This window comes from Chenopodium album, chromosome 27 (genome assembly GCF_948465745.1).
Source record: "Chenopodium album chromosome 27, dcCheAlbu1.1, whole genome shotgun sequence".
In the NCBI taxonomy this organism is placed as follows: Eukaryota; Viridiplantae; Streptophyta; class Magnoliopsida; order Caryophyllales; family Amaranthaceae; genus Chenopodium; species Chenopodium album.
The window spans coordinates 26,801,875-26,826,755 of NC_137860.1; the positions used below are offsets into that span (position 1 = coordinate 26,801,875).

General features: G+C 34.3%; 3 protein-coding genes across 3 annotated transcripts; all 3 read right to left on the reverse strand.

The window, feature by feature from the left end:
* Positions 1–5,634: 5,634 nt before the first annotated feature.
* On the reverse strand, positions 5,635–6,237 carry LOC145619885 (uncharacterized). Its single transcript, XM_081674572.1, has one exon. It carries the CDS (start codon positions 6,235–6,237, stop codon positions 5,635–5,637), a length of 603 nt encoding a protein of 200 aa, XP_081530698.1.
* A 1,765-nt stretch (positions 6,238–8,002) lies between these two features.
* LOC145619073 (uncharacterized) lies at positions 8,003–12,429 on the reverse strand. Its single transcript, XM_081673671.1, has 2 exons — positions 11,833–12,429; positions 8,003–8,238 (listed from the first exon to the last, which is right to left on the reverse strand). Exons 1-2 carry the CDS (start codon positions 12,424–12,426, stop codon positions 8,215–8,217), a joined length of 618 nt encoding a protein of 205 aa, XP_081529797.1. The 5' UTR covers positions 12,427–12,429; the 3' UTR covers positions 8,003–8,214.
* Positions 12,430–23,665: 11,236 nt separating this feature from the next.
* On the reverse strand, positions 23,666–24,133 carry LOC145619886 (uncharacterized). Its single transcript, XM_081674573.1, has one exon. The coding sequence runs from the start codon at positions 24,131–24,133 to the stop codon at positions 23,666–23,668; it is 468 nt and encodes a 155-aa protein (XP_081530699.1).
* Between the last annotated feature and the right edge of the window lie 748 nt (positions 24,134–24,881).

Sequence of the window (24,881 nt, forward strand, 5' to 3'; positions counted from 1 at the left end):
AAGAAGTTTAAAGAAAGATGTTGTTCTTAATTTGACGGTGATTCTCTCGTAGTAAACAATTTAAAAGTCAAAATAAAAACAATATCTAAAGAAGTAAAGATACATGGATTTCTATTATAGAAGTAATAACATTATTATTATTATTATTATTATTATTATTATTATAGAAAGAAAATTACATAGAGAAGGCTAAGATAGAGTAGTATTTTTTTTACAGTCTTTTATTAAGATTGTAACCGACCTTAATTATCTAAAGAAAGAATGTAAGAAAATCTATTGTCTATTATAAATAGTTATATCCTGATGAATACCCCAATGATGACCTAAGACTGTAACATAACTTGTTGTACGATTGGCTTCCCTATATATGTGGTGAGAAAAAGTCTCAATAAAGTAATCTAGCAATTAATCTCTTGACGTGCATCATTTATTAGTAGATGGATCTTCCACAGATCCAAGCCTTAGCTATGTTTGATCCTAGAATCTTGAGGTTGATTGATGGTAAGGTGGCAAGGAGTGAATAGTAAGAAGGGACAAAGATGCATTTGTATTTTAGCCATTGTTTTTGGCTGTTTTCTTCTTTTAAGTACTACCACTTAGTGAGTTAGTGTATTAATTAAAGTGACTAAGTAAGTGAGTGTACTCTTTATTTCTTTCTTTATTTTATAGGTCGTGTTCTTTCACTTTCAAAACAAGGTTCCACGGAGAATCTTTATTTATTAATAAAAACAAGTCATTATTGAGTTAAAGAAAAACAATCATGTAACTCTTAGCAGAGCATATATGTTGAAGTATATCCCACCAAATAGCACATATAAGAGTTTCCACATTGATAAAAGAAGAGAGAGTTAAAAACTTTATAAGGCTAAGAAAGTATTCCTCATATAGCCAAATGGTTTTAGGATAGAACCTCCTTGAATTGGTCTTGTGAAGTGGAATCTCTCTTTTGGTTTACGGGTGCGGCCCAAACCCGTATTTAACATGGTATCATAGCCAGATTCACGATGGGACCTTAAATGACTAAAATTCACTGGGCCAAGAGTTGGTCCATGTGAGGGGGATTGAAGAAGCACTCTAGCCCAAAAAATCACATGAAACAAAGTAAAAAGGGTCCGTACATGTGAGAGGGAGTGTTGAAGAATAAACCTCCCAAGTATCACCACATTCGTAGAAGAAGAGAGAGTTAAACACTTTATAAGGTTAAGGAGCTACTCCTCCTATTGCCATATGGTTTTGAGATGGACCTTCCTTTGGTCTTATGAAGATGACTCTCTCTCTCTCCCGCTCTCGATTTTTAGGTGCGGCCCAGACCTGTATTTGACATAGTATTAGAGCCAGGTTCATGGTTTGGGATCTCTAATGGCTTGAGTATATTGTCAGGCCCATGGTTTGGGACATTTAATGGCATTAAGTATTATGGGCCAAATTGAATTGGAATCAGCATTTTCACTAATTGACGCATTTTATCCCTTTACGCTTTAATCTGTAGAACTAACATTTTTCTGCAGGTATCGGCGTATAAAGAGTGATTTAGGATTGCAGAACGTATTAAATCATTCTCCGTCCCAATCGACTACTTTGACTATCGTTTTCAAAACTGAAGTTTCCAAAAACCTAGTCAAAGTGGGGGCTTCTTTAGACACCTAAAAATATCTCCCCAAAATCAAACCCGATGATGAACAACCTTTCACTACTATTATTGGCCTGTTGAGTATTTAACTTTGGAGTGCTTAAATCCATATTCAATCCCAATACATTTCTTAAACCGAGCCAATTCCTAACCCATTTCCCCAAACCATAACTTATTTTCCTCTTTTCGTGCCTTTAAACCCAAAATAATTCATTTTGTGTCCCTTAAAATCATTAATTCCGTGTCCTTTTTATTAAAGCGTTAAGATCAGTTTATTTTGGTCCATTATCTGGGTCCAATTATTGAATAGTTGGATGGGGGTTTAAAAAGATCTTTCCAACGATATACTATATATAAGCCCAAATCCGAGTTATAACGAATAAGTTATGGCCAAAATACTAAACAAAGTCCAAACCGAACCTAAGCTTACCAACGACCCTATGATCATGTGGAGGGTCCAAAGGTTTTAATCTCATTCCTAAACCAATTAGAATTAATTAGAAGCTTCTATAATTTTCTAAACAATCTTAATTATCCTTTATGATAAGATAAAATTGAAGAGTTTGAAATTGAATAAAACTCCTCTTTTTGAAAGTCCTAATTTTATTCAAATTGAAAGACGTTCAAAGATAGTCAGATATGATTTTCGTGCCTTATAGTTTTTATTCAAATCTTAAATGGTTGGATAGATATTGAAATTATCTTTCCAATTATATATTATAATATTAATTACGAGCTATAACAAAAAAGATATGAATGAAATATCAAACTCTATCCAAAACTGACACCGTCTCACTATTTCAGCCATATCTATTATTCTACAAAATATTTTTAATCTGATTCTAATTGGGTTAGAAAGTAGACTTCAAGATCTTTCAAATGACATAATATTTATCTTATTCCATTATTACACTTACATGACATCACTATTAGTTGAGCCGTGGGTGATACAGAGTAATTTAATAACTATGAATATTAAATATCAAATATGAATCAAATAACAATAAAAAGATCTAGAATTAAGTATCACCACTAGCATAATCAATACAAGACAAATTCTTACCCCAATCAATTAATCATATGTTCATAAGGAAAAGTAATCCCTAGATAATACCAAAGGTCTCTCTCGAGTTATCATTGACTTCCCTAATCACAATCAAGCCTATTCTCATGTAATCATGCAAATTAGAGACATTAAGCACATTATTCTAACTTCCTAATTATCCATTCAACTATTTTCATGATGAACTTCCTAATTGATCTATTCAAATCTGTTAAAACCCATCTCATTGCGATTAAAACAAAGGAATGATAATAATACTAATTATCTCTAATCTAGTATTGGCATAAGCACAATCAATTAAGCATGAACAATATAAATAATTAATTGAGAATTTGAAAGAATAAATCAAGTATCAACCATGGCTAGGGTTAAACCTAGCCCTAGAATTATAATCTACTCTAACATAATAAAACAAATCCTACCTTATAAAAAGTAGAAAACTACTCTTATGAATAGTGTAATGCCAATTATACCCTTCAAAATGTGTATTTACATACATACCCTCATTAATATGTACAAGCTATTTTTAATGAATAATGTTTAGACAACTATACCCTCTAAAGTACTTATTTACTTTTATGTTTTCATTAATGTTAGTTATCATGAACATTTATACCTCCTAAATATAGTTGTTTATATATTTTCTCTTATTGTTAATTTAACTAAATTTGTGATTTAAAAGCCAAACAAAAAAACCTTCTAGGTATGACTAGCTTTGATGCGCGCATCGCGCGCGTTAGCTGCCCTAGTAAACATAAAAGAAAGAGAAGAAGAAAATATAATACTTGAATAAAATAAATCTAGAGAGAAAAACTAGGGTTCCAAACTAATGGGGGTTTTGGGATAATAAAGCCAAAGAGTGTTTATAATAAAGCTAGTAATTAGGATAGAATTAGGACACTAATTCGGGCTAAATCGTCCATGAATTGTCCACACACGGGCGTGCCTCTCAAAAGCACGGGCGTGCCTTGTTCACTTGTCCATACACGGGCGTGTAAGCATAGGGCACGACCGTGTGTCTCGCTGCTCAACGCGTAGCTCTTCTTAAAACGGTCATAACTTGAGTTCTAGAGTTTTGTTTGGGCGTGTAATATATCGTTGGAAAGCTCTTAAAGTCTACTTTCCAATGCAAGTTGAATCACTCCAATATCATTTGTAGATCAAAAGTCTTTCATTAACGCCTTTGCTTCTTTCTATCCTTATTTCCTCTCGAACACAGAATTTGAGATCCTCGAGCGACGTAGCTTCATACTCCGTGATAATTATACTCAAGATTAGCCAACCATAATCCATTTGGATCTAAATCACCTGAAATTCATTAAAACACGCAAACGGAGAGTAGTATAGCATAATCTAAGCAAATAATGTAAAAATACACCTTAAACCTCTAATTCCATAAAGCAATTGAGTGTAGACAAGCACCTAAATGTGTACAAATTAGGACCTATCAAACACGGAGGGAGTAGTCATAATAATAGACATTATGTTAACAATTCATTTTGTTTTTTAAGTACTACCTCCGTTAATTATTATGTGCAACTTTGGAATATTTTATACCTCACAAATAATACCCCAAAGTTGCACATAATGATTAACGGAGGTAGTAATTATTTTAGAATGGAGAATAAAAGTTATACATGTAATTGTATAATTGATCTTCTCAAGTTTATTCATGAAATATTTATGAAAAATAAATATTAAATAGTCACAATAATACACATTATATTGTTAATTCATTTTGTTTTCCTAAGTTGTAATTTAGAATGGACAATAATTGTATAATTGATCTTCTCAAGTTTATTCATGAAATACATGAAAGGGCAACTAAAATTCTTGCATACTCCGGTACAATATATAATGCTCTCTTCCTTTAATATTTTTACCCATTTATGTGTTTACAATGGACACCTTTGAGGATTTGATTAACAATATATAAAAGTAGTAACTTTTAAAATATACAATAATCCGATATCATTTTGAATACTCCTTACAAATTATAATAAATCTTGTTCTCACAAGAAAAACCTAAACTGAATAAATTATAATAAAATCTGGCAAATAACAAGTGCAATCATATTAGTAAGAGCCTGTTCACATTTACTTAATTTCAGTTCACTTCAGTTCAGTTCAGCTGTAATCAGTTCAGTTCAGCTCCAATCAGTTCAGTTCAGTTCAGCTCCTAATTTCCCTCTCTCATAAAGTATTCATTTCAGCTCAATTCAGTTCATTTCAGCTTAGTTCAGCTCCAATCAGTTCAGTTCAGTACTTCAGTTCAGTTCAGCTCCAATTAGTTCAGTTCAGTTCAGCTCAACTCAGTTCAATAAATATGAACATGCCCTAATTTGGTATGGAAATTAAAACCTTTTAAAAGAACCCTATAACAAATTTCACAAAAGGCACCCAAATCATAAGACCCAATAAGGGTCTTTCCTAAATGAAAGGAGCAAGTTAAATGGCCAACTATGTTTGATTTTCATCACTTTTTCCGTAATTGACTAGCTAGTACATACACTTTACTCAAAGGTACAAATTCTGGCAAACTTAATTATTTAGAAACTTTCCCCTATTGAAAAGAGGCAAAGAACCCAAAGTATTTCGTAGTATAGATATGTACCAAATAGTACAAATAATACACATAAATTAATACGGATTACTTCGTTAGTTCAAATTATTACATACGGAGTACTTTATATAATTCTCAAGTCGTATGGACTATGGAGTATATGTTAAGGATCGGATGTATTTATACTTTGTTATTTTATTTGAAGTATATGTTTTTATAATGTCATACTTCCATACAATACAAAATTGCAATGAAATAAAACATTTTTTTGGACAATTTGTCTCAAAAGAGAGGAAAAAAAAAGGTCCTACTCTACAATTGTACGTCCGTTCAACAAAATTTTCTTCAAATTATTCACTTGGAAATAATTTGACACTATTACTGTAACTTAAGTTGTGAATAAAAGTTGTTAATGAAATCTTCAGCAGCCTGATCTATATGCTTGTACTCCTCCACATTTGGCACCGGAAACGGCGAGTCCGTTATCCTTAGCTGCCGGACCGTAGGGCTCCGTCCAAATCCTAGACCGGGCAAAGCCGGCGAAGGGGCCGAAAGACCACCAGTAGCCTCTTCATTATGTAACATCATTTCTAGCACGCTGTTAAAATCCTCTAGATTAACATTTTCACCATCTTCCAAGGTTAAAGGGTATGGCATGTAATAGTGGTCATTTATTTGGTTACGTTGGTTTTTTCTTTTGTTGGTGAAGTAGTGACGGTATAAGGGTGTGTCACTACAACTAAACTCGTACTCTTGGGCGTCCTTGGTGAGGTAGTTAGACTGCCTACCAACGCCGCCCTGAGGGTTGTGGTGGAACATAAGGTTTACTAGGGCTTTTTTACCGGCGATTTTGCCACGCTTCATCATGAAGTTGAGGTCCATAAGTAACTTTTTCTTGCATAAGCCTTTCTTTATCATGAAAATAGCCACCCTTACTATTTTCCATATTTTCCTTGATATGCTTTCTATTTTGGGTTCCATTTTTAATAGAGAAATTTGTTTTTTGGTTCAAGTGTTTATGAAAATTTTTGGAGAGAAAAGAGTTTTTAGAAGAGAAGGCTTTAATTTTGTTATGAAGAGAATGAAATCGGAAGAGGTTGTATATATAGAAAGAAAAAGCTAAGTTGATTAGGACATGTTAAAATATTGAGTACTTTTATTTGTGGGAGGGTGGGTGAGTATGAAGTTCCATTTTTCTTAACATGTAACACTTCTACTTTTTCCAACTTTATTGAATAATATTAATTATTTCATAAATTGATATTTTTAGATGGACATGTTTCACGTAATGAATTGTTTTGCAAAAGGAGGGTGTGATTTTCCATTGTGCTGTAACGGTAGTCTTTTATGGTCCAATAATAGTACTTCGTATAACAATTGTACGCGTAAGGAAAATTTGCGAGGAAGGTCCTTTTAAGTGGTCGACCTTGTGAGAAAGGCCCTTTTATAAAAAAGGTGGCACAAAAGGTCCTTATATCATGTTTGGGTTGCGAGGAGGGTCCTTTGACCATTTTCCGGCATTGACTTTTTTATTTTCCGGGCAAAAAAAGTCACATCTAAGTTCTCTTTTTTCTCCCTCCTCTTTTCCCTTGTTTTCCCCTTTTTTTCCACTATTAAACCCTAATTTCTGAAAACAATTAACACCAAAACTTCAATTGTAATCCCGTAAAGGCTATTCAAAGTAATTCAAGGCTAATCTTCCCCACAATGAGAAAAAATAGGGAAAAAAGGGAACTTAATAAGTCACGTGCTTTACACGTAGCTTTTTTTGGCCGCAAAATAGAAAAGTCAACGTCGGAAAATGGTCAAAGGACCCTCCTCACAACCCAAACATGATATAAGGACCTTTTGTGCCACTTTTTTTTTTTTATAAAAGGGCCTTTCTCACAAGGTCGACCACTTAAAAGGACCTTCCTCGCAAATTTTGCTACGCGTAATTACTTCTTGTATCTTGTTTAAGGATGTGTACAAATTAATTTGAGAATGGTTTGTTATGGTCAAAACTTGTTAATTAAGTAGATTTAACTTTCAGTATTAATTGTTTGTATGTTATGTATGTCAAGTGAGTTCTAATACACATTAATCAAGATTTTAAATAATGTATGTTGCAAGCTTATAAATAATGAAGGTATGTATTTATCGGATACATCAAGGTCGTAAGTATAGGTGATCAAGTGTAATTGCCTATATATATATAGCTCTTGTCTAGAGAATGAGACAATGGCTATCTGATCTTCGTGGATTGTTTCGAGCTAAGGTATTGGTACGTACACAATACCTACCTTTACACTAGTTCGTGACCCAAAGATATGCTAGGTTTATCATGCTGACTGTCAATGTGACATCCTCATATCCTCGTATCCCATACAACTAGTCACCAAGGTAGATACGATGATTGTCAATGTGACCATTTTGAATGTGTTGCGTATAAAGATTGAACAAAACATATCCGATCTTAATTTTGTGATTGATCAATAATTCGATACATAACATATCCCATATAAGCTATATATGGAAATCAAAATTAAAGTAAAAATAAATCACGAACGTAACTATAAAGTATTCGGCTGTCCATTTACTCTAGCTCATAGACTAGACTTGCATAGAGATAGAAGGGTCCAAAATATGAGTTATGTAATTGATACGTGAAGAAATAATAAAGTGAAGGGTATTCTTTTTTTTTTTTTTTTTTTTTTTTTTTTTTTTTTAAGGAAAAAGGGCATTCATTAAGTTAAGTTAAGAGAGTTTTGGCTTCCTATTGGAGAGCCCAAAATTACAGACTGTGGATTACATTGAGTACCAATGTTTGCAATGTCATCATCTAAAGCCTTAATACATATTTGCGGAGGAACTAATATATTACATAGTTGGTTCAAAACATTTAGAGTTCCTCTAGCATCCTTAGCTAATATGTCTGCCACAGAATTCTTGCCCCTTTCTCCATAGTACAGCTTCACATCACTTAGCTCCTGTAGTAGCTGCCTGCATTCATTTAATCTAGGGGTTAGGAAGCAGTAGTTGCATTCATTTATATCCTGCACAACGAATTTACAGTCAGACTCAATATGGCATCCGATCCATCCTTTATCCCTTATCCATGATAAAGCAAGATATATGGCCTTTATTTCAGCCTCTTCTACAGTAGCTGTATAGCCTCTCCACTGAAAGCCTTCTATCCAGTTGCCTTGATCATCTCTACACACACCTGCACATCCAGCCTGCTTGGAACTAGGAATGAAGGCTGCATCAACATTAATCTTGAAATAGAGCTGAGGAGGAGGGACCCAGTGCTTTATAGTGTGCTCTAATCTAGCTGTGCTGGCTTTTGTATAAAACCATTCAGCTGCAGCCCACAAGCACTGAGTTTTAGACTCTTAAAGGGGGGTGTTTGTTTTTGAAAAAATCCAGCTATTCCTTCTTTTCCAAATCTGCCAAAGAGAGAAACAAAAGATGGTATTCCAGGCCGGGGATATTGTTATGGCTAGGTGTTTTATTTTTGAGATTTCTCTGGAGCCAAGATTGGAAGGGTTCATGAGGGGTAGACAGAAGAGAGTGAGGTGGATTTATTGCAGACCAAAACTCAGAAGCTCTGCTGCAGGCAATGAAGATGTGAGCAACATTTTCTATTGAGTTTGGGCAGAAGGTGCAGGAGTTTGAGGGGGATATATTCCTGAGGTGTAAGTTTTCAGCACAAGGTAACCTTTCCCACATTAATTGCCAAAGGAACATCTTTATTTTGGGATAAGTGTCTGTTGTCCATATGACTGACCAGTCCCACTCTTTTCCCCTATTATTTAGACAAGCATTGCCTCTATTGTCTATCAAAAATTCTCTAGCCTTGCTGCTATTGAATCTACCCTTCTTGGTCCAAGTGGTGAAGTTATAATCATCACTATCAGAGAAATTTATGCAGGCTATTCTAGAGAAAAGATCATCAGAGATTTGGAAATGGATAGTCTCCTTTAGTTCCTGTTTTGAATGAAGAGGAAGGGAGCTAATGGTTGCAGGAGCTGAATTTAGATGGATGGGTCCTATCAGGATGTCTCTTGGTTTATCTGAGTTTAACCATCTGTCCTCCCAGAAATTTATGTGTTGGCCATTTCCCACTTCCCAGTTTAAGCTGTGCCTAAATAATTCCCATCCCCTACCTACAGCACTCCAGATATGGGATCCCTTATTAAAAGGTGTTGGTTGATGTTTTCTGTCTATATATTTTTCAAAAAGAATCTTCCCAACCCAGTTACATTTAGTATCAATCATCCAACAAAGCCTTGCAAGGCTGAGCATATTATTTTCATAACTTGACAGAAAACCCAGCCCTCCCTCATCCTTTGTCTTGCAAATACTACCCCAAGAGATCCAAGAAACTCTCCTATTAGAAACACCACCCCCTAAAGGAATTTTGAGCAAATAGAGTCCATCTTTTGAAGAATAAAAGCAGGGAGTTTGATACAGGACATGGTATACTTTGGGATAGCCAGTAAAGTAGACTGTAACATGATAAGTTCCCCCCCCTAGATAAGGAGTTGGCTTTCCAAGTTGCCAGTTTTTCCCCATTTTATCAATGATAGCAGTAAGATGTCTTCTATTTGGTTTTTTCTCAGTTAATGGAAAACCCAGGTAAGTCCCCAAGTCATTTGACCTGGTAACATTCAAAACCTGTTCAAAATCATCAATGGTATTCATGTTTGTATTTTTTGAAAAAAAGATTTGGCTTTTCCCCTCATTTATTTTCTGACCTGAATTATTGCAAAATTCTGTGAGGGTTTTTGAAATGGAGTTTAAAGTTTTTCTATCAGCTACTCCAAAAAGTAGAACATCATCAGCAAAAAGTAAATGGGAAATTTCAGTAGTTCCCCCTCTAAATCTAAAGGGTTTCCACTCTTTGTTCTCACATTGTTCATGAATTTTCCTGGACAAATATTCAAGGCAGATAATGAAAATGTAGGGGGATAAAGGATCTCCTTGCCTTATTCCTCTAGAAGGTTTAAATTCACCAGAAAGTTTTCCATTAATCAGGATTTGGGTGGATGTAGAGGTGATGCAGGACATAATCATGGATATGGTATCAAGAGAGAAATTAAAGAAATGAAGGCAGTGGTTTATGAATGGCCACTCAAGCCTATCATAGGCCTTTTCTAAGTCCAATTTGAGAGCAAATAGGCCCCTAGACCCCTTCCTTTTTGACATTGAATGCAAAATTTCAGAGGCAATTATGTAATTGACCTCAGTCCCCCTCCCTTTGATAAAGCTGTTTTGGTTTGGAGAAATCAAGGAGTTCAGAAAAGGCCTTATCCTATTAACAAGAATCTTTGAGATCAGCTTATAGGAAGTATTGACTAAGCTAATGGGTCTGAAGCTAGAAATGACAGAAGGAGAGGATACTTTGGGAATCAGGCACACAACAGTTTTATTAATGGATGCAGGGACTGGTTTGTCAGAAAAGGCTTTTTGCACAAAATTGAAGCAATCAAGATAGATAAGCTCCCAAGTTTTCTGGAAAAAAGCAGCATGAAACCCATCTATACCAGGTGCTTTGTTTGGAGCAATTAAGAATAGGGTTTCTTTCACTTCTTGCAGGGTTGGCAGGGTGCAACACTCAAACACTCCAGATGTTTGGGGAAGGTCCAAGATTGGGGTGAGTTCAGAAGAGAATAGCGATTTGAAGTGGTTTAGAATGTGAGAATGTATCTGGGCTGGATCCTCTAACCACTCCCCCACACTATTTTTCAGAGCTAAAATTTTATTTCTCTTGCCCCTAATAACAGCTGAAGCATGGAAAAAAGTGGTGTTCCTGTCTCCCTGAAGGAGCCAATCAGATCTGGCTCTAGTTGCCCAGAAAATCTCTTCCTGATCTAGAATGATGTCTAGCTGAGATTGGAGCTCTTGCTCCAGGTCAAGCAGGTGTAATTGGTTTGGGTCTCTCTGAAAAGCTAACTGAGCCCCATTTATTCTGGCTAGGAGTCTTTTTTTGGTGTTTTTCTGGTTGCTAAACAGGTTGTTTGCCCAGGGTTTCAAGTCAGTTGCAAGATGACTTAACTTATTAATGAAGGAGGTGTGGTAAGAAAGCCATTTTTGGGTGACAAAGGGTATGAAATCAGTGGTAGTGAACCACATAGGTTCAAATCTGAAAGGTTGGACACCGGGAAAGATTTGTTTTTTATCAGTTTGTAAGAGCAAAGGGTTGTGATCAGAGGTCATTCTTGGAAGGTTTTTCACACAGTTTAAAGGAAACATCTGAACCCAATCACTAGTTGCTAGGAATCTATCAAGTCTTTCTAGTATTGGATTCTTCTTCTGTTTGTTAAACCAAGTAAACTTATGACCTATGTACCCTAGATCAATGAGATTGCAGTTAGAAATTATTTCATTAAACGCTCTCATCTGGTGAAGGGGGTGAGGATTCCCTCCCCATTTCTCATGATCAAATCATATCTCATTAAAATCACCACAAACCAACCAGGGCATATCAATATTTCTACTCATATTTTTAAGAGAATCCCACATATCTAGCCTACCATTAAAGGAAGTAGATGCATAAAGAGCTGTAAGAAAAAATTTGTGTGAGTGATTTACCTGCACTACCATGTGAATAGCGCGAGGTTCTTTGCTAACAACAGTGATAGAGTGAAAGCCAGAATTCCACAGAATGAGGATCCCTCCCGAATAGCCAACTGGGTCAACCACCTCAAAGGAATTGTAGGGAAGAAGGGATAGTAAATCTTCGCATCCTAGCTTGGGCACTTTTGTTTCAGTGAGAACGATAATGTCAGGGTTATGATCCTTGATCAACTGACGAATGTTTCGCTTGAAACCATCTCTAGCTATTCCTCTAGCATTCCAAAGGAGCACGTTCATCCCCGGATTCATGATTGGAAGTTTGGACATTTCTTTCCTCGAGGGATATGCCGCATTGTTGTTCAGCTCGACATATTTCCCCTGGTAGTTGCTGTACATGGACACCGTGTTCTTCTTGATCCGAATGCCCGACATCTCTGTTTCTTCGCCTTTCTTTTTCCCCCAACCTACAAGATGCATCAATTTGACATTGTTTGTTCCTGACACTGATTGTAGCACCAGCCATTCGTCGGTAATCGACAGGGCTTTTCTTACGGCCGGAAGCACGGGGACCGGGTCGAGGAGGAACTGAAGCTCCCATGGAACTGTCATCAAGGAGTATTCCTTGTCCATTTGTTTGATCCACCATCTGAGAACCGCCGCTAGCGGCTTGCTAATTTGCTTCACATCCGAGAGAGACAGGATGTGAGCAGGGACTAGATAAAAAGGATTGTCCGTCGAGGCCATTCGGAGGTTCGCATAGAGCGGCGAGACCTCCTCCGGGTTGAGCAGAATTCCCCTCATTGATCGAGGACTGATGGCATGCCATTCGCCCTGCAGTTCTTGCACATAGAATGATGTTAAATTCACCATCGATTCCGGGTAAGTGACAGTTGGTTTTGTTTTGGTGATCAAATTTCTGTCGCTGCATAGCCGTAGGTGAATTGTCGCCGGCGGAGTGACCGGTGGCCTGAGAAAGCCCCCCTGATCTTGGAGCTCGTCTGGATCGAAATTCATGAGTTTGTTCAGATATTCTTGAAGGGAAAGGTTCGCCATTTTTTTTCCGAGATTTCAGAAAACAGAGAGGGGTAATGTGAGAGTGAAATTTGCGTTTGAGGGGGAGGGTTTAAAGAGAAATAAATTTGAAAAGGGGAGTCGTTGGGACTCAACATGGTCAGAAAGTTCATGGGGAAGGAGAAAGAATAAAAGCTATTGAGAAGACAAGAGGGAGATAGGCGGCGTGAATCAGCTAGGAGAAGGGAAGGAGGAGTGTTGCAGAGAATTTGAAGTGACATTTTGGGTATGGGGCTTGAGGAGAGAGAAGTAAAAGATGTTAAATGGGTTTGACACGTGTTTGCATCAACAGTTGGATCATCAGAAAGGATCTCAAAAGGATTTTTTTTAAGTGGATTTTGGGGAGGGCCCACTTTATGAATATCCGCAAACTGGCGGGAGTTCGAACCAACGGATACATCCTTTTTCTGCTTCACAATTTGCCATTGAGGTTTCCCTTGATTTTCAAACGTCAAGATGCTGCTTGACTTTTCCGATGTAATCAACACCGGTGAAATCTTCTTCTTATTCAGATGATTCTCCCTTGGAAGGATATCTCGGTATACAATTTGTTGCTTGATTCCTCCTATCCAGATCGATGATCTCCTTGGCTTTTCCTCATCCAATAGCACCAATACTCGCACAAATCGGAGGTTCCCTTGCTCCACTTTGGATAGGGACGATTTTACGAAGGTACCAATTGAGCTACCTATCTTTTGCAATGCCATATCATTCATGAACTCGATTGGTAGCTCCGGTAATTCCACCCAAACCGGTATAACAGAGTTTTTAAAATCTGACGGTTTGAAACCTGGCTTCCAAGGTTGCGTAGATATGAACGTTCCATTCAGAAACCATGGACCCTGTTCCAGGACTTTTTTCACATCATGTGGAGCATCAAATTTGGAGATAAAGAAACCCTTCCCTAAGGGAAAGGATGTAATTCTTCCTTGAGGTTTCCAAATCCTCTGTAATCCTTGAAGATAATAATCTGAAGAGAAGGACTTCCCATGGGCTTTTGAAATTAAAGTGTTTATCCACGGAGAGCAAAAGGAGGAGTATTCCTCCGATGAGATAGGAACGAAGAGATCTTTGTCCTCGTCAAACAGGGGAGGTGGAGCTAAAGCTGGGTAAATTGGAGAGTTTAAATTTAAAGAAGCGGATGGGGGTTGGGTGAGGATTTTTTTAAAGGAGAGCGGTGGAGTAGAGGTGGAAATGGAATTTGAATGTTGGTGGATTTTTAGTAGAGGTGGTTGTTTTAGAGGAAGTTGGTTTGTAAAAGGAGGAGGTGGCTTTGTAAGGGGAGGTGGTTCAGGAGGTTTTTCGGGAGGGGCTGTGGACTCTCTCTCACTTTCTCTCTCATCTTTTTTTTAAGATTTTTTCCAGAGGCTGTTAACCTTTGGATTGGTGACGTGAAGGGTATTCTTTAACAATGTTTTTATGTGTGGTATCAAGTAGAGATACGAAATAAGCTAAGACTTTGCTTTGCTATTGGGGTTTTGAGGTTGTGATCCATGGGCGAGGAAACAAAGTGTGAAGGTCTCCATGGTTGTGGTCCAAAGGTGTAAAGGTGTTGCCAATTTTGTTAAATTGTTAGTCCTAATAGACAACTCATCTTTATTAACGAACGAAAGTCATGGTCCTCATCATGGAGCTAAAGATATTAGAGCTTTACTTTCTCCTAAATCATAGGATTCAATTTAGGTTATATATTTGTGGCCGCGATTTCATTGGTTATAAGCTTGTTTGCAAACGGTGTTTCATAGTAGCAATTAGGCTTATTCTAAGAGAGTTTAAGAACTAAAACATCATTTAGGGCCTGTTCTCATTGACTGAACTGAATTGAACTGATATTAATCTGATGAGAACAGACCCTTAGCTAGATGGTTTTGTTTTTTGTTTCCCTTTTGAAGGACCAACTAGAAAGCGTTTGGTAAATGACTTTCGGCTGGCTTTTTCATCGTCTTTTGACTATTGGCTTTTTAATTGGTAGAAATATTTTGTGAATTACTTCTCCATATTTGGTTGGCTGAAAAGTTGGTATTTGTCAAAAATGAAAAGATAGATTTAGTTTGTAGTTCTCATCATGGTAAAATATGTTACCTCAGTCTAAGAGTAATTAACTTATGCAACATTGGAAAAAAAAAAAAAAAAAGGGTTGGCACACTATTTGTTGAAGCACGCACTACGCCCATGTATTCAATTATTCATTTTCCAAGGTTAAAAGGTTATTCCCCTTATTATTATATAGGGAGTACGATTTTACAATCCATTTGCTTTGTAAGTCTATTTTCTCACCTCTTGCTTGGTGTGGCTTATGCTCATATATTTATGAAGTAAAACAATATGGTCATTAAATATCCTACCAAATCACACAATGAATTAAAACAAAACACAAAATTTTTCCAATATAAGTACGCATAGTTTATACACTCAAAAATGATTTAGCCTGTCCAAAGCACGTTCTAGCAAACTGCATATACAACGGACAGCATCATATTTCAGAAAACGGACGCACATATTAATCATCACAGTTTTCTGAATTGTATTACTACATTCGTACCTATATATTTGTGTATATAATTTCATACTATCTTTAACTAATTTTACCGTAACATTATGCATGTTAACTAGTATTCTAGCAACAACTTTGCTCCTTGAGTTGCGAGTAAAACCTCTGAATAAATTCCTCAGCCGCGTCATCCACACGTTGATCACCAAGATTATCTTCATTTTGCGAAGAAAATGGAGAGTCTGTTACCCTCAGATTCCGAGTGTTGCTACCTTTACTAGAGATTATGGCATCTAGTACCTTGTTAATAGATTCTGATTCATCATTGTCTTCGAAACTTGGCGAGGGAGAGTAGTAGTAGTAGTCTTGGCAATGTTTTTTCTTGTTGGTAAAGTAGTGATGGTATAAGGGGGTGTTTTTGCAGCTAAACTCGTACTTTTGTTGGGGTTCGAAGCCAATAACACCGCCTTGTGTGGTGGAGACTTTGCCAATGGTAAAGGTCTTTTTACCTCTTTTCATCATCAAGTTGAGGTCCAAGAGTAATTTCTTCTTGGAAACACCTTTTTTTAGCATGAAGATGGTTAGTTTAGCCATGTTGTATAGCTTTTTTGTGATTATTGGTAGGTTTTGCTCCATATTTTTCCTAGATTGTTTGAATAGTTATAAGCTAGCTAGTAGCTAAGTTTGTTGTGAGAATGTTGTATTTTTGAGAGACTAAGAGATGTTTTTGGTGTGGTGATAAAAGAAGTGGTGGAAGGTGTATTTATAGCTAAGGAATTGAGCTAGCTTGAGATGAAGCTTAAAGGTTTTATGAGTGGAAACTTTATATTAATGGAGCTTCCAATAATATTAGTAGCAGTACATGAATAATTAAATTAAGGCAGGCCACCATCTACATGGGATGGCTTTAAGGCAAAAAAGTTTTGTTTCCGTCCTTTTCAATTTTTAACTTTAGCTTTTGCAAGAAATTTATTCTATATATTGTTATACTATGTTTGGTGTGTTAGTGTGTAGATTAGGGAGAAATTATTGATGGGTTCTTAACAACATATGGGTACTAGTTACGTACACCTTGTGTATATTAATTTACTGTATACCGTCCACTTATAGGGTAACTTTTTTAAACCTAATTTATTAATAGCTATCCAATGTGACTTCAATATTATACATAAACTAGTAAGTAGCCCGGGCGTTGCTCCGAGTTGCTACTATTGTAGACGTGCAATCGATAAATTTTTTAAAAGGCTTATTAAAATTGTATTATAATTATTATTGTCAAACTAAAACTGAGTTTTTTTTAGTATATTTTATTTTAATTGAATCTTGTGGTTTGCACTTATATAATTTTTTTTTACATTTTGATAATATATTTGATAATTGGCTTAGATGGTGAAATGGTTATTCTTGTTGTAAGAGATTGAGGGTTCAATCCCCCTTATCCTTATGTTTTTATATTCAATAATGTTGGTTGCTTGGGTGATGTGGCATCATGAGACATTGGAAAGATGACGTGGCGCAACAAAAACGGAACTGCGTGGCACATTGACGTTCTTAGGAACGCCTTTTAATATATAGTATAGATATAGATGCTTCTATATTCATTCCCTCTTCATTAGCTAGGATTGGAGCCATATGTAAATCTAGGAATGCTCTATGAGTACTTAGTGTAGCGGCAAAATAGATCAGCTAGATTGAATAGGTGGATTATTGCTTCAATTCTCTTTAGTAAGATCTGATACCTAATAAGTTGTCATTAGTTCAACTAACAAATAGAGATTTAATTAAGGATTCCTACTACATCTTTCTTATTCAAAACAAGGGTAATACTATGTCAGTTAGGGATGCAAACTCTATATAGAGCAACTAAACAAAACATCATGTATAGTTAAGAACAATTTACGTACATTAGTTATCTAATGATCCTTTAAAAAATGCTAAAGGTCACAATTTGTGACAACAAAGTAGTTGTTATAGTTACAATTTTATGGAGCAGATGATGGATCTTTTGCCAAAATAGCTACTTTAGCCAAAATATTTACCAAAATCGCTATTTTAAAAATATAATTCCCAAACTAGCTATAGCATTTTTTTTTTGAGAAAAAAAAACTAGCTATAACATTGATAAATTTTGGGAAATTGTGATTTACCAAATGAATCTTTTTTTTTTTTAATTTATTTTAAATTAAATCCACTAGCTACATACTCTTGCACGTAAGTCGTAAGGGTGTTTGATGAAATACCCAAATGAAGTTTGCTACGATGATAAGCTTCAAAGTCTAACATGATCTTCTTCTTCTCTCTCTTTTTTTTTTTTTTCTTTTTGACAAACTAATATGATATTCACCAATATTGGATAATTACAATATGCAATCAAGTGATCTTTTTTACTAAATTAACAGAATAATAATTTTTTTAATAAGGTATAAAAAAAAGCATACTCTTTGAGTTTTTCAAAAAAAAAAAAAAAAAAAAAAAAAAGCATGCTCTTTGAATTTGTTCATCATCTACAGTTACGTAACCTACAAATACATATGCAAAAAATAGTTTTTTATTCGATCAGATATGCAAATAAAAAAAATAAACAATATAGTATACATAATTATAAATTATAGAATGAGGAGAAGTATCTAGCTTTAATCAAACATTAAAAAGAGGGTATTGGATCATCAATTGAAAACTTGTGGCAAAGTGGGAAGGTTAAATCTAATTCCAAATAAAATTGATCGATTATATTCAATAGTGTTTTTTTTTTTAAAAAAAAATAATAAAATAAAATTCTTCTGCAAATCCAGCTCAAATGAAATGAGGAAAAGAATAATGTTCCATATCATTTGCATTGTTTAGTCAATATTATAGCTAGTTTGGGAATTAATATATTAAAATAGCCATTTTAGTAAATATTTTGGTTAAGTAGCTATTTTGGTTAAAGATCCGCAAATGAAGTGTTGTGAGGTACGTACTTGGCGTATTTGGACATTCAATTTCTTCGGGATTGAATGTAATTTTAATCAAACAAAATTTATTACAGATTATTACATTTAAATTAGGAAATTTTGACAATTACCACCTTCTGTTATGTCCATTTTAGCAATTACCACCTTCTATTTTTTTTTTTTAAAATTACCACCTTCTATTTTCAAAAACATCAAAAGTTACCACCTTCTTGCCTCCCAACTACCACGTGACGTCATTTTGGGCTCATTCTTTCCCATTCCTCCCTATTTCCCTCACATTTCTCATTCCTAACTCAATTCTTATCCCTTTTTCACTTTTTTCCCCCCAACAATAAAAAACACTTCAATTCACTCCTCCAAATCAAAATTGACGAACAATTATTGGTGGTTTGAGGGAAAAAAAGTGAAAGGGGAGATGAGAATCCAAATAGGAATGAGAATTGTGAGGGAAATAGGGAGGAAAGGGAAAGAATGAGCCCAAAATGACGTCACGTGGTAGTTGGGGGGCAAGAAGGTGGTAACTTTTGATGTTTTTGAAAATAGAAGGTGGTAATTTTCAAAAAAAAAAAAAATAGAAGGTGGTAATTGCTAAAATGGACATAACAGAAGGTGGTAATTGTCAAAATTTCCTTTAAATTAAATAAATATATTTTAAAATAAAATTAAATTACTTATAAATAATTATTAGATGATATTTCCTAGTTATTCTTAGAGATTGATATTCAAGATTCAAGATCAAAGGAAAAACTTCAATCTTTGCCAAGTTATAATATACAAATTTTCTTATATTTCATCCCTTTATTTATCCTCATCCATATATTTAACATCATAGTAAATTTTTTAATACGATAGTAAATAAAATATGATGAGTCACAGCTTATGTGGCACCAATGAATAAGAGCCATATGAATAAAATAAATATACTTTATAATAAAGTTTCCACCTATATATGAATTTTAATGTTTAATCTCTTATGTATTGTACTTCATTGCATTGTTAAGTATTTTTTCCATGAAAGGTAGACAAGTGTAAAGAAGATTATGTGGTGTTTTAGGAAGTCTTCCCCACAAAATGATTAATGCTTAATGCTTAGACAGATATATGGATAAACAACCAGTAAAGTTCCCTCAATTATTCACTCGTACAGATATACAGTTGCCATATTATCCACTTATCCATACAAATGATCTTGTTAATTATTAGTCATTGTTAACTATTGGTTTGTGTATGTATTAATGATTAATTAATTGTCATACATTGCTTGACAACTCATAATCTAATTTATTTATGCTACATTGTACTTGAGGAAAAGAAAACTTTGGAGCTCGATCATTAAGATATTTTTTTTTACTCAATAATTTAAGAAACAAAGCCAATAACATAAAAAGTCGAATTGGAAGAAATATAGACAGAAATAGAAACATTAGCGGATCTATTCTGTTAAAATATTCACAAATGTTTTAAAAAATCCGGTTTACATTAAATTGTGAACGGTGGATTGGCGGCAACAAATAGAAAAGAACTTTGTTACCAATTTCATTCATACGTCACACATTTCATTTCTTCTCTCTTCTTCTTTTTCCTCTCTCTTCCTCATAATTTACTTTCTCTCTCTTCCTCAATTTTCTCACTCTTCCATTTTGACTTGATTTTCTTCAATATTTTGTGATTTGATCTGATTTTCTTCAATTTTTAGTGCTTTGATCTGATTTTCTACCTTCTTTTTCACTTGCGAACTTGTTTCTCGCTAATTTCAGGTTTGTTACTTAATTTTTTGTGCATTTTTGTTAGTTTTTAGTGGATTTGATTCGATTTTTAGGTTTTTTAATTTTGTTCTTCTACTCTTTTGTAGTGCTTATTTACTACTAAATTTTGCAATGGTGAAGAAGAAGAGTAAAAAATTGGAGTTATGATGATGTTGATCTCAGTGTAGGTTGGGTCACTTTTGTGAGAATTTAGGTTATTTTTGAAAAAAAACAAAAAACTAATGAGATTTATGGAAATTTTATGTGAAGATATTGATCACTTTTGTGATAAAAAAAAGGTTACTTTTGTGAAAATATGGGTCACTTTTATATAAAAAAAGGTCACTTTTGTGAAAAAAAGGGGTTACGTTTGTGAAAAGAAGGGGTCACTTTTGTAAAAAAAGGGTCACTTTTCTAAAAATATGAGTTACTTTTGTTAAAAAAAGGGTCACTTTTATAACAAAAAGGGTCACTTTAATGAAAATAATACTGTTCACACGCGCAAAATGTCGATGTACAATAAAATTATTGTAAACCGGGGGCATGAAAAAGTTTTTGTAAAATATTATCATGATTAAGAATAAGTTGCATGCCACCAATGTCATGTTGTAATAAGTTCTCATATACATAAGCAAATTTTATGTTCGTTTCTTCAATTAGCTTAGTAGTATCAAGAAATTTAAAGAAAAATGTTGTTCTTAATTTAACGGTAATTGTCTCATAGTAAAAAAAAAATATAAGTCAAAATAAGAACAATATCTAAAGACACATGGATACTATTATAGGAGAAGCAATAACATAATAATTCTATAGAAAGAAAATTAAAAGAGAAGGCTAGGATAGGCTAGGATAGGGTAGTCTTTTGTTAAGTCTTGTGTAAGACGAGTGTGCGTTAATTTTATTGTAAGACGATCAATTTGAAGATAATTTTAACTGTTTTTATGATAACTTTAACCTGTACCACTTAAAGAGTAACTTTTAATTTATTGTTGGTTAAAATTTTATTTTAACGTGTAATTTCTCATAAATTCATGATTACATATTATAAAGGTTAATATGATTAATCTAATACATTATAAGTTTTTGTAAGATACAATTCATTATTAAAAAAATTATAACTTTTGTTATATAAAGATTAATTTTAAAGACTTCTTTGTTAACTTTAACCCGTCTTACAATAAATTAACATATATTCGCCGTTTTGGAAAATTTTTGTTATTAATATTGCAACCGAATCTTATCTAAAGAAAGAATATAAGAAAATATACTCTGTATTGTCTATAATAAACATTAATTATGTCCTGATGAGTAGCAAACAGTGACCTAAGACTGTAACATAATTTATTAATTGCACGATTGGCTTCCCTATATATGTGGCGAGAAAAAGTATAAGCAATAAAGTAATCTAGCAATCTCTTGACGTGCATCGTCCATTAGTAGATGGATCTTCTACAGATCCAAGCCGTAGCTATGTTTGATCCTAGAATCTTGAGGTTGATTGAGGGTAAGGTGGCAAGAAGTGAATAGTAAGAAGGGACAAAGATGCATTTGTATTTTAGCCATTGTTTTTGGCTGTTTTCTTCTTTTAAGCACTACCACTTAGTGAGTTAGTGTATTAATTAAAGTGACTAAGTAAGTGAGTGTACTCTTTATTTCTTTCTTTATTTTTTATGTTGTGTTCTTTCACTTTCAAAACAAGGTTCCACGGAGAATCTTTTTTTATTAATAAAAACAAGTCATTATTGAGTAGAAGAAATATAATGCATGTAACTCTTATCAGTGCAATTTGGTTGTGGGAGGGTGAGTAGAAGTTACAATTTTATTAACTTGTAACACTTCTACTTTTTCTTAACTTTATTGATTTATACAGTATTAATTAGTCATTAAAACACGTTTAATGAAATGAATTGAGTTGTAATAATGCAAAAGTGGTTAATTTGAGACATGTTTGAACTTTAAACGTGTTGAATTTCTTAAGCTAGCTTAGGCCATAGCATCCTTTTTTGGTTAGCTAATTTTAGTACAATTATTTGTAACTTTTTTTTTGTAAGGAACTTCATGTATCTAGCTAGAGAGATCAATGGAATATGCAAGATTATTTGTATGTAGTCACTTCTTGTATCTTTGGGCGAAAGAGATATTTTTGAATAGCCATAATAACTTAAGGGAGTATTATATTAGCTCATGTTCAAAAAAAAAAAAAAAAAAAAAAAAAAAAAAAAAGAAAAAAAAGTGAGATATTGAAACTCAATTAATTACTCCTATAGTAGTTAAATTTCTAAAACATGAACAATATAAGCTAAGTGATGCGTTAAATTTGAACACCATCATGTTCAACTTTAGTTTGGCCATATATACATTAAAGTTCACAATTTATTGTTTTTTTTGGTGTTTAGAGAGCCAAAGGACAGGGGTGAGAATTGATCTCAAAGTCTCCTGGAACCGGGAGTGAAGCTCTAACCACTTGAACTATCTCTCATTCTCAGTTCACAATTGATTGTAATTAAGCATATATATGTGTTCGGTATAATAATTCGGATGGTTGTGAATAACATAATATAACACTGTGTACAACTAGTCCTCCAAAGTGATCGAATACACCAGTCTTGTGGTACGTGGTTTGATTAGTACATAACGTACTTTGGAGAAACAATAAAGTGAAATGTATCGTGTAGAGATAAATACGAGCTAAGCCTTCGCTTTGCTAACTGTTGAATTTTGAGCTTGTGAATCATGGCTAAGGAAACAATGTCTAAAGATCTCCATAGTTGTGGTCCAATGGAATAAAGATTAGCCATTTTTTTTAATTAAAATGTTAGTTGATGTAGACAACTCATTGTTACTTATGAATCGAAAGTCATGGAGGATGGACGTAAAGATAGATCTGAATTGAAGCTTGTTCGTAACGTATTCCATATTCCAATTTAAGAAAAATAAAACATTAGTACTAAGCTGAGGTTTTGATAAATGACTTTTGGTTGAACTTTTTATTGTTTTTTGCATTAAATTAGAGTTTAAGAACCTAGCTATACAAGTATATATGCTCATTGTATAAGACTAATAACCAAATGACTTTTAAGATGAAACCTAAGTCCATTTGTATTACGAGTATTTAGTTAATTTTCTTTCCTTCGTCGTTGTTGGTGTATGTTTGGGCTATATATATTGTGTATATTATATAGCTAACGGGCCTACGCTAATCTCTTGTTAGGTTGTATAAATAATTAAATATGCTTCTCATACTCTGATGGAAACGACGGAAAATTATTTCGTGAAAGTGTAGCTTGTGCTCATATGTATAACACTAGCTATCTGCCTATCTTTTTTCTTTTGACGGGAGCTATCTGCCTATCTGTCGTACCAAGTTACACAATAAATCTTGACAAAAACACGTGATTTTTCTAATATATATAATACAATACAAAAGGATATTGGCATGTCCAATGTAGGTTCATACAAACTGCATATACAACGGACAACATCATAATTCAGAAAACGGACGCACATATTAAGCATCACAGTTTTCTGAATTGTATATTACATTTCACATACTCTCTTTAACTAATTTCACCGCAACCTACTATTAACTAGCAACAACTTTGCTCCTTTAGCTGCGAGTAAAACCTCTGAATAAAATCTTCGGCGGCATCATCCACACGTTCATCACCATAGTTATTATCTTCATTTTGCAAAGGAAATGGAGAGTCCGTTACCCTTAGAGGCCTGACACCGTTCTCTTTACAAGATACTATGGCCTCTAGCACCTTGTTTATAGCTTCTAACTCATCGGTGTCTTCGAAAATTGGTGAGGGAGTGTAGTAGTAGTTTTGGCAATGTTTTTTCTTGTTGGTAAAGTAATGACGGTATAAGGGGGTGTTTTTATAACTAAACTCGTACTCTTGTTGGGCTTCGAAACCAATAACACCGCCTCGTGTGGTGGAGACTTTGCCAACGGTGAATGTCTTTTTACCTCGCTTCATCATCAAGTTGAGGTCCAAGAGTAATTTCTTCTTGGACAAACCTTTTCGTAGCATGAAGGCGGCTAGTTTAACCATGTTGTATAACTTTTTTGTAATAATTGGTAGGTTTTGCTCCATCTTTTTCCTAGATTGTTGGAGTTGTAGTGAACTTAGGTGTAATGATAAAAATATAGAAGATGTTTGTGAGAATGTTAGAGGGTGTATTTATAGCCTTATAGATAGGGAGTGAACTAGAGATGAATTGAAGCTTAAGACAAAGGTTATATGAGTGGAAAAGTAGGAACTTTAAGTTAATGGAGCTCCCAATATTAGTAGCAATGAATATATATTAATTAATTAATTAAAGGTTTTCAAAACTATTATAAACCTGCCACCATCTTAGCTTTAAGGCAAAGAGGTTTGTTTCTGTCCATTTCAATTGTCAACTTTAGCTTTCTCAAATAATGTATGTAGCTACATGATTGGTGTGTCAATTGGGAAGAAATTATTGGAGAGGTTTGTTGTGATCTATAACTTGTCTTAAATGGTTATAACAATAGTAAGATGGTACCCTAGCTTATTAAGTTATTATTATTTTTTTTTATGCCTTTTTGATCGAAGGTGTTTAGAATTGCGGATATAATTAGCATTTCTATATTAGTTAGTGTTAGTAGATCAACTCAATCAAAAGTTTAATCAAATAGTTAAAATCCAAGATCGTTTTATATACTTCATCATGCTCCCTCACGTGAGAGCCTTTTGTATGAAGTGTGGATGTGGCGTAAGCTCCACTCATACCAACGTGAAATGTTCCACTTTGAAAGGAGGGGATGAAATTCGATTA

Bases quoted from the DNA above. Each gene is read 5' to 3' on its own strand.
- LOC145619885 (XM_081674572.1), bottom strand. From the start codon at position 6,237: ATGGAACCCAAAATAGAAAGCATATCAAGGAAAATATGGAAAATAGTA.
- LOC145619886 (XM_081674573.1), bottom strand. From the start codon at position 24,133: ATGGTTAAACTAGCCGCCTTCATGCTACGAAAAGGTTTGTCCAAGAAG.
- LOC145619073 (XM_081673671.1), bottom strand. From the start codon at position 12,426: ATGACAGTTCCATGGGAGCTTCAGTTCCTCCTCGACCCGGTCCCCGTG. The intron at 8,239-11,832 runs GTAAATCACTCA...AAATGAATGCAG, and splicing joins CTATTCACATGGTAGTGCAG to GCAGCTACTACAGGAGCTAA.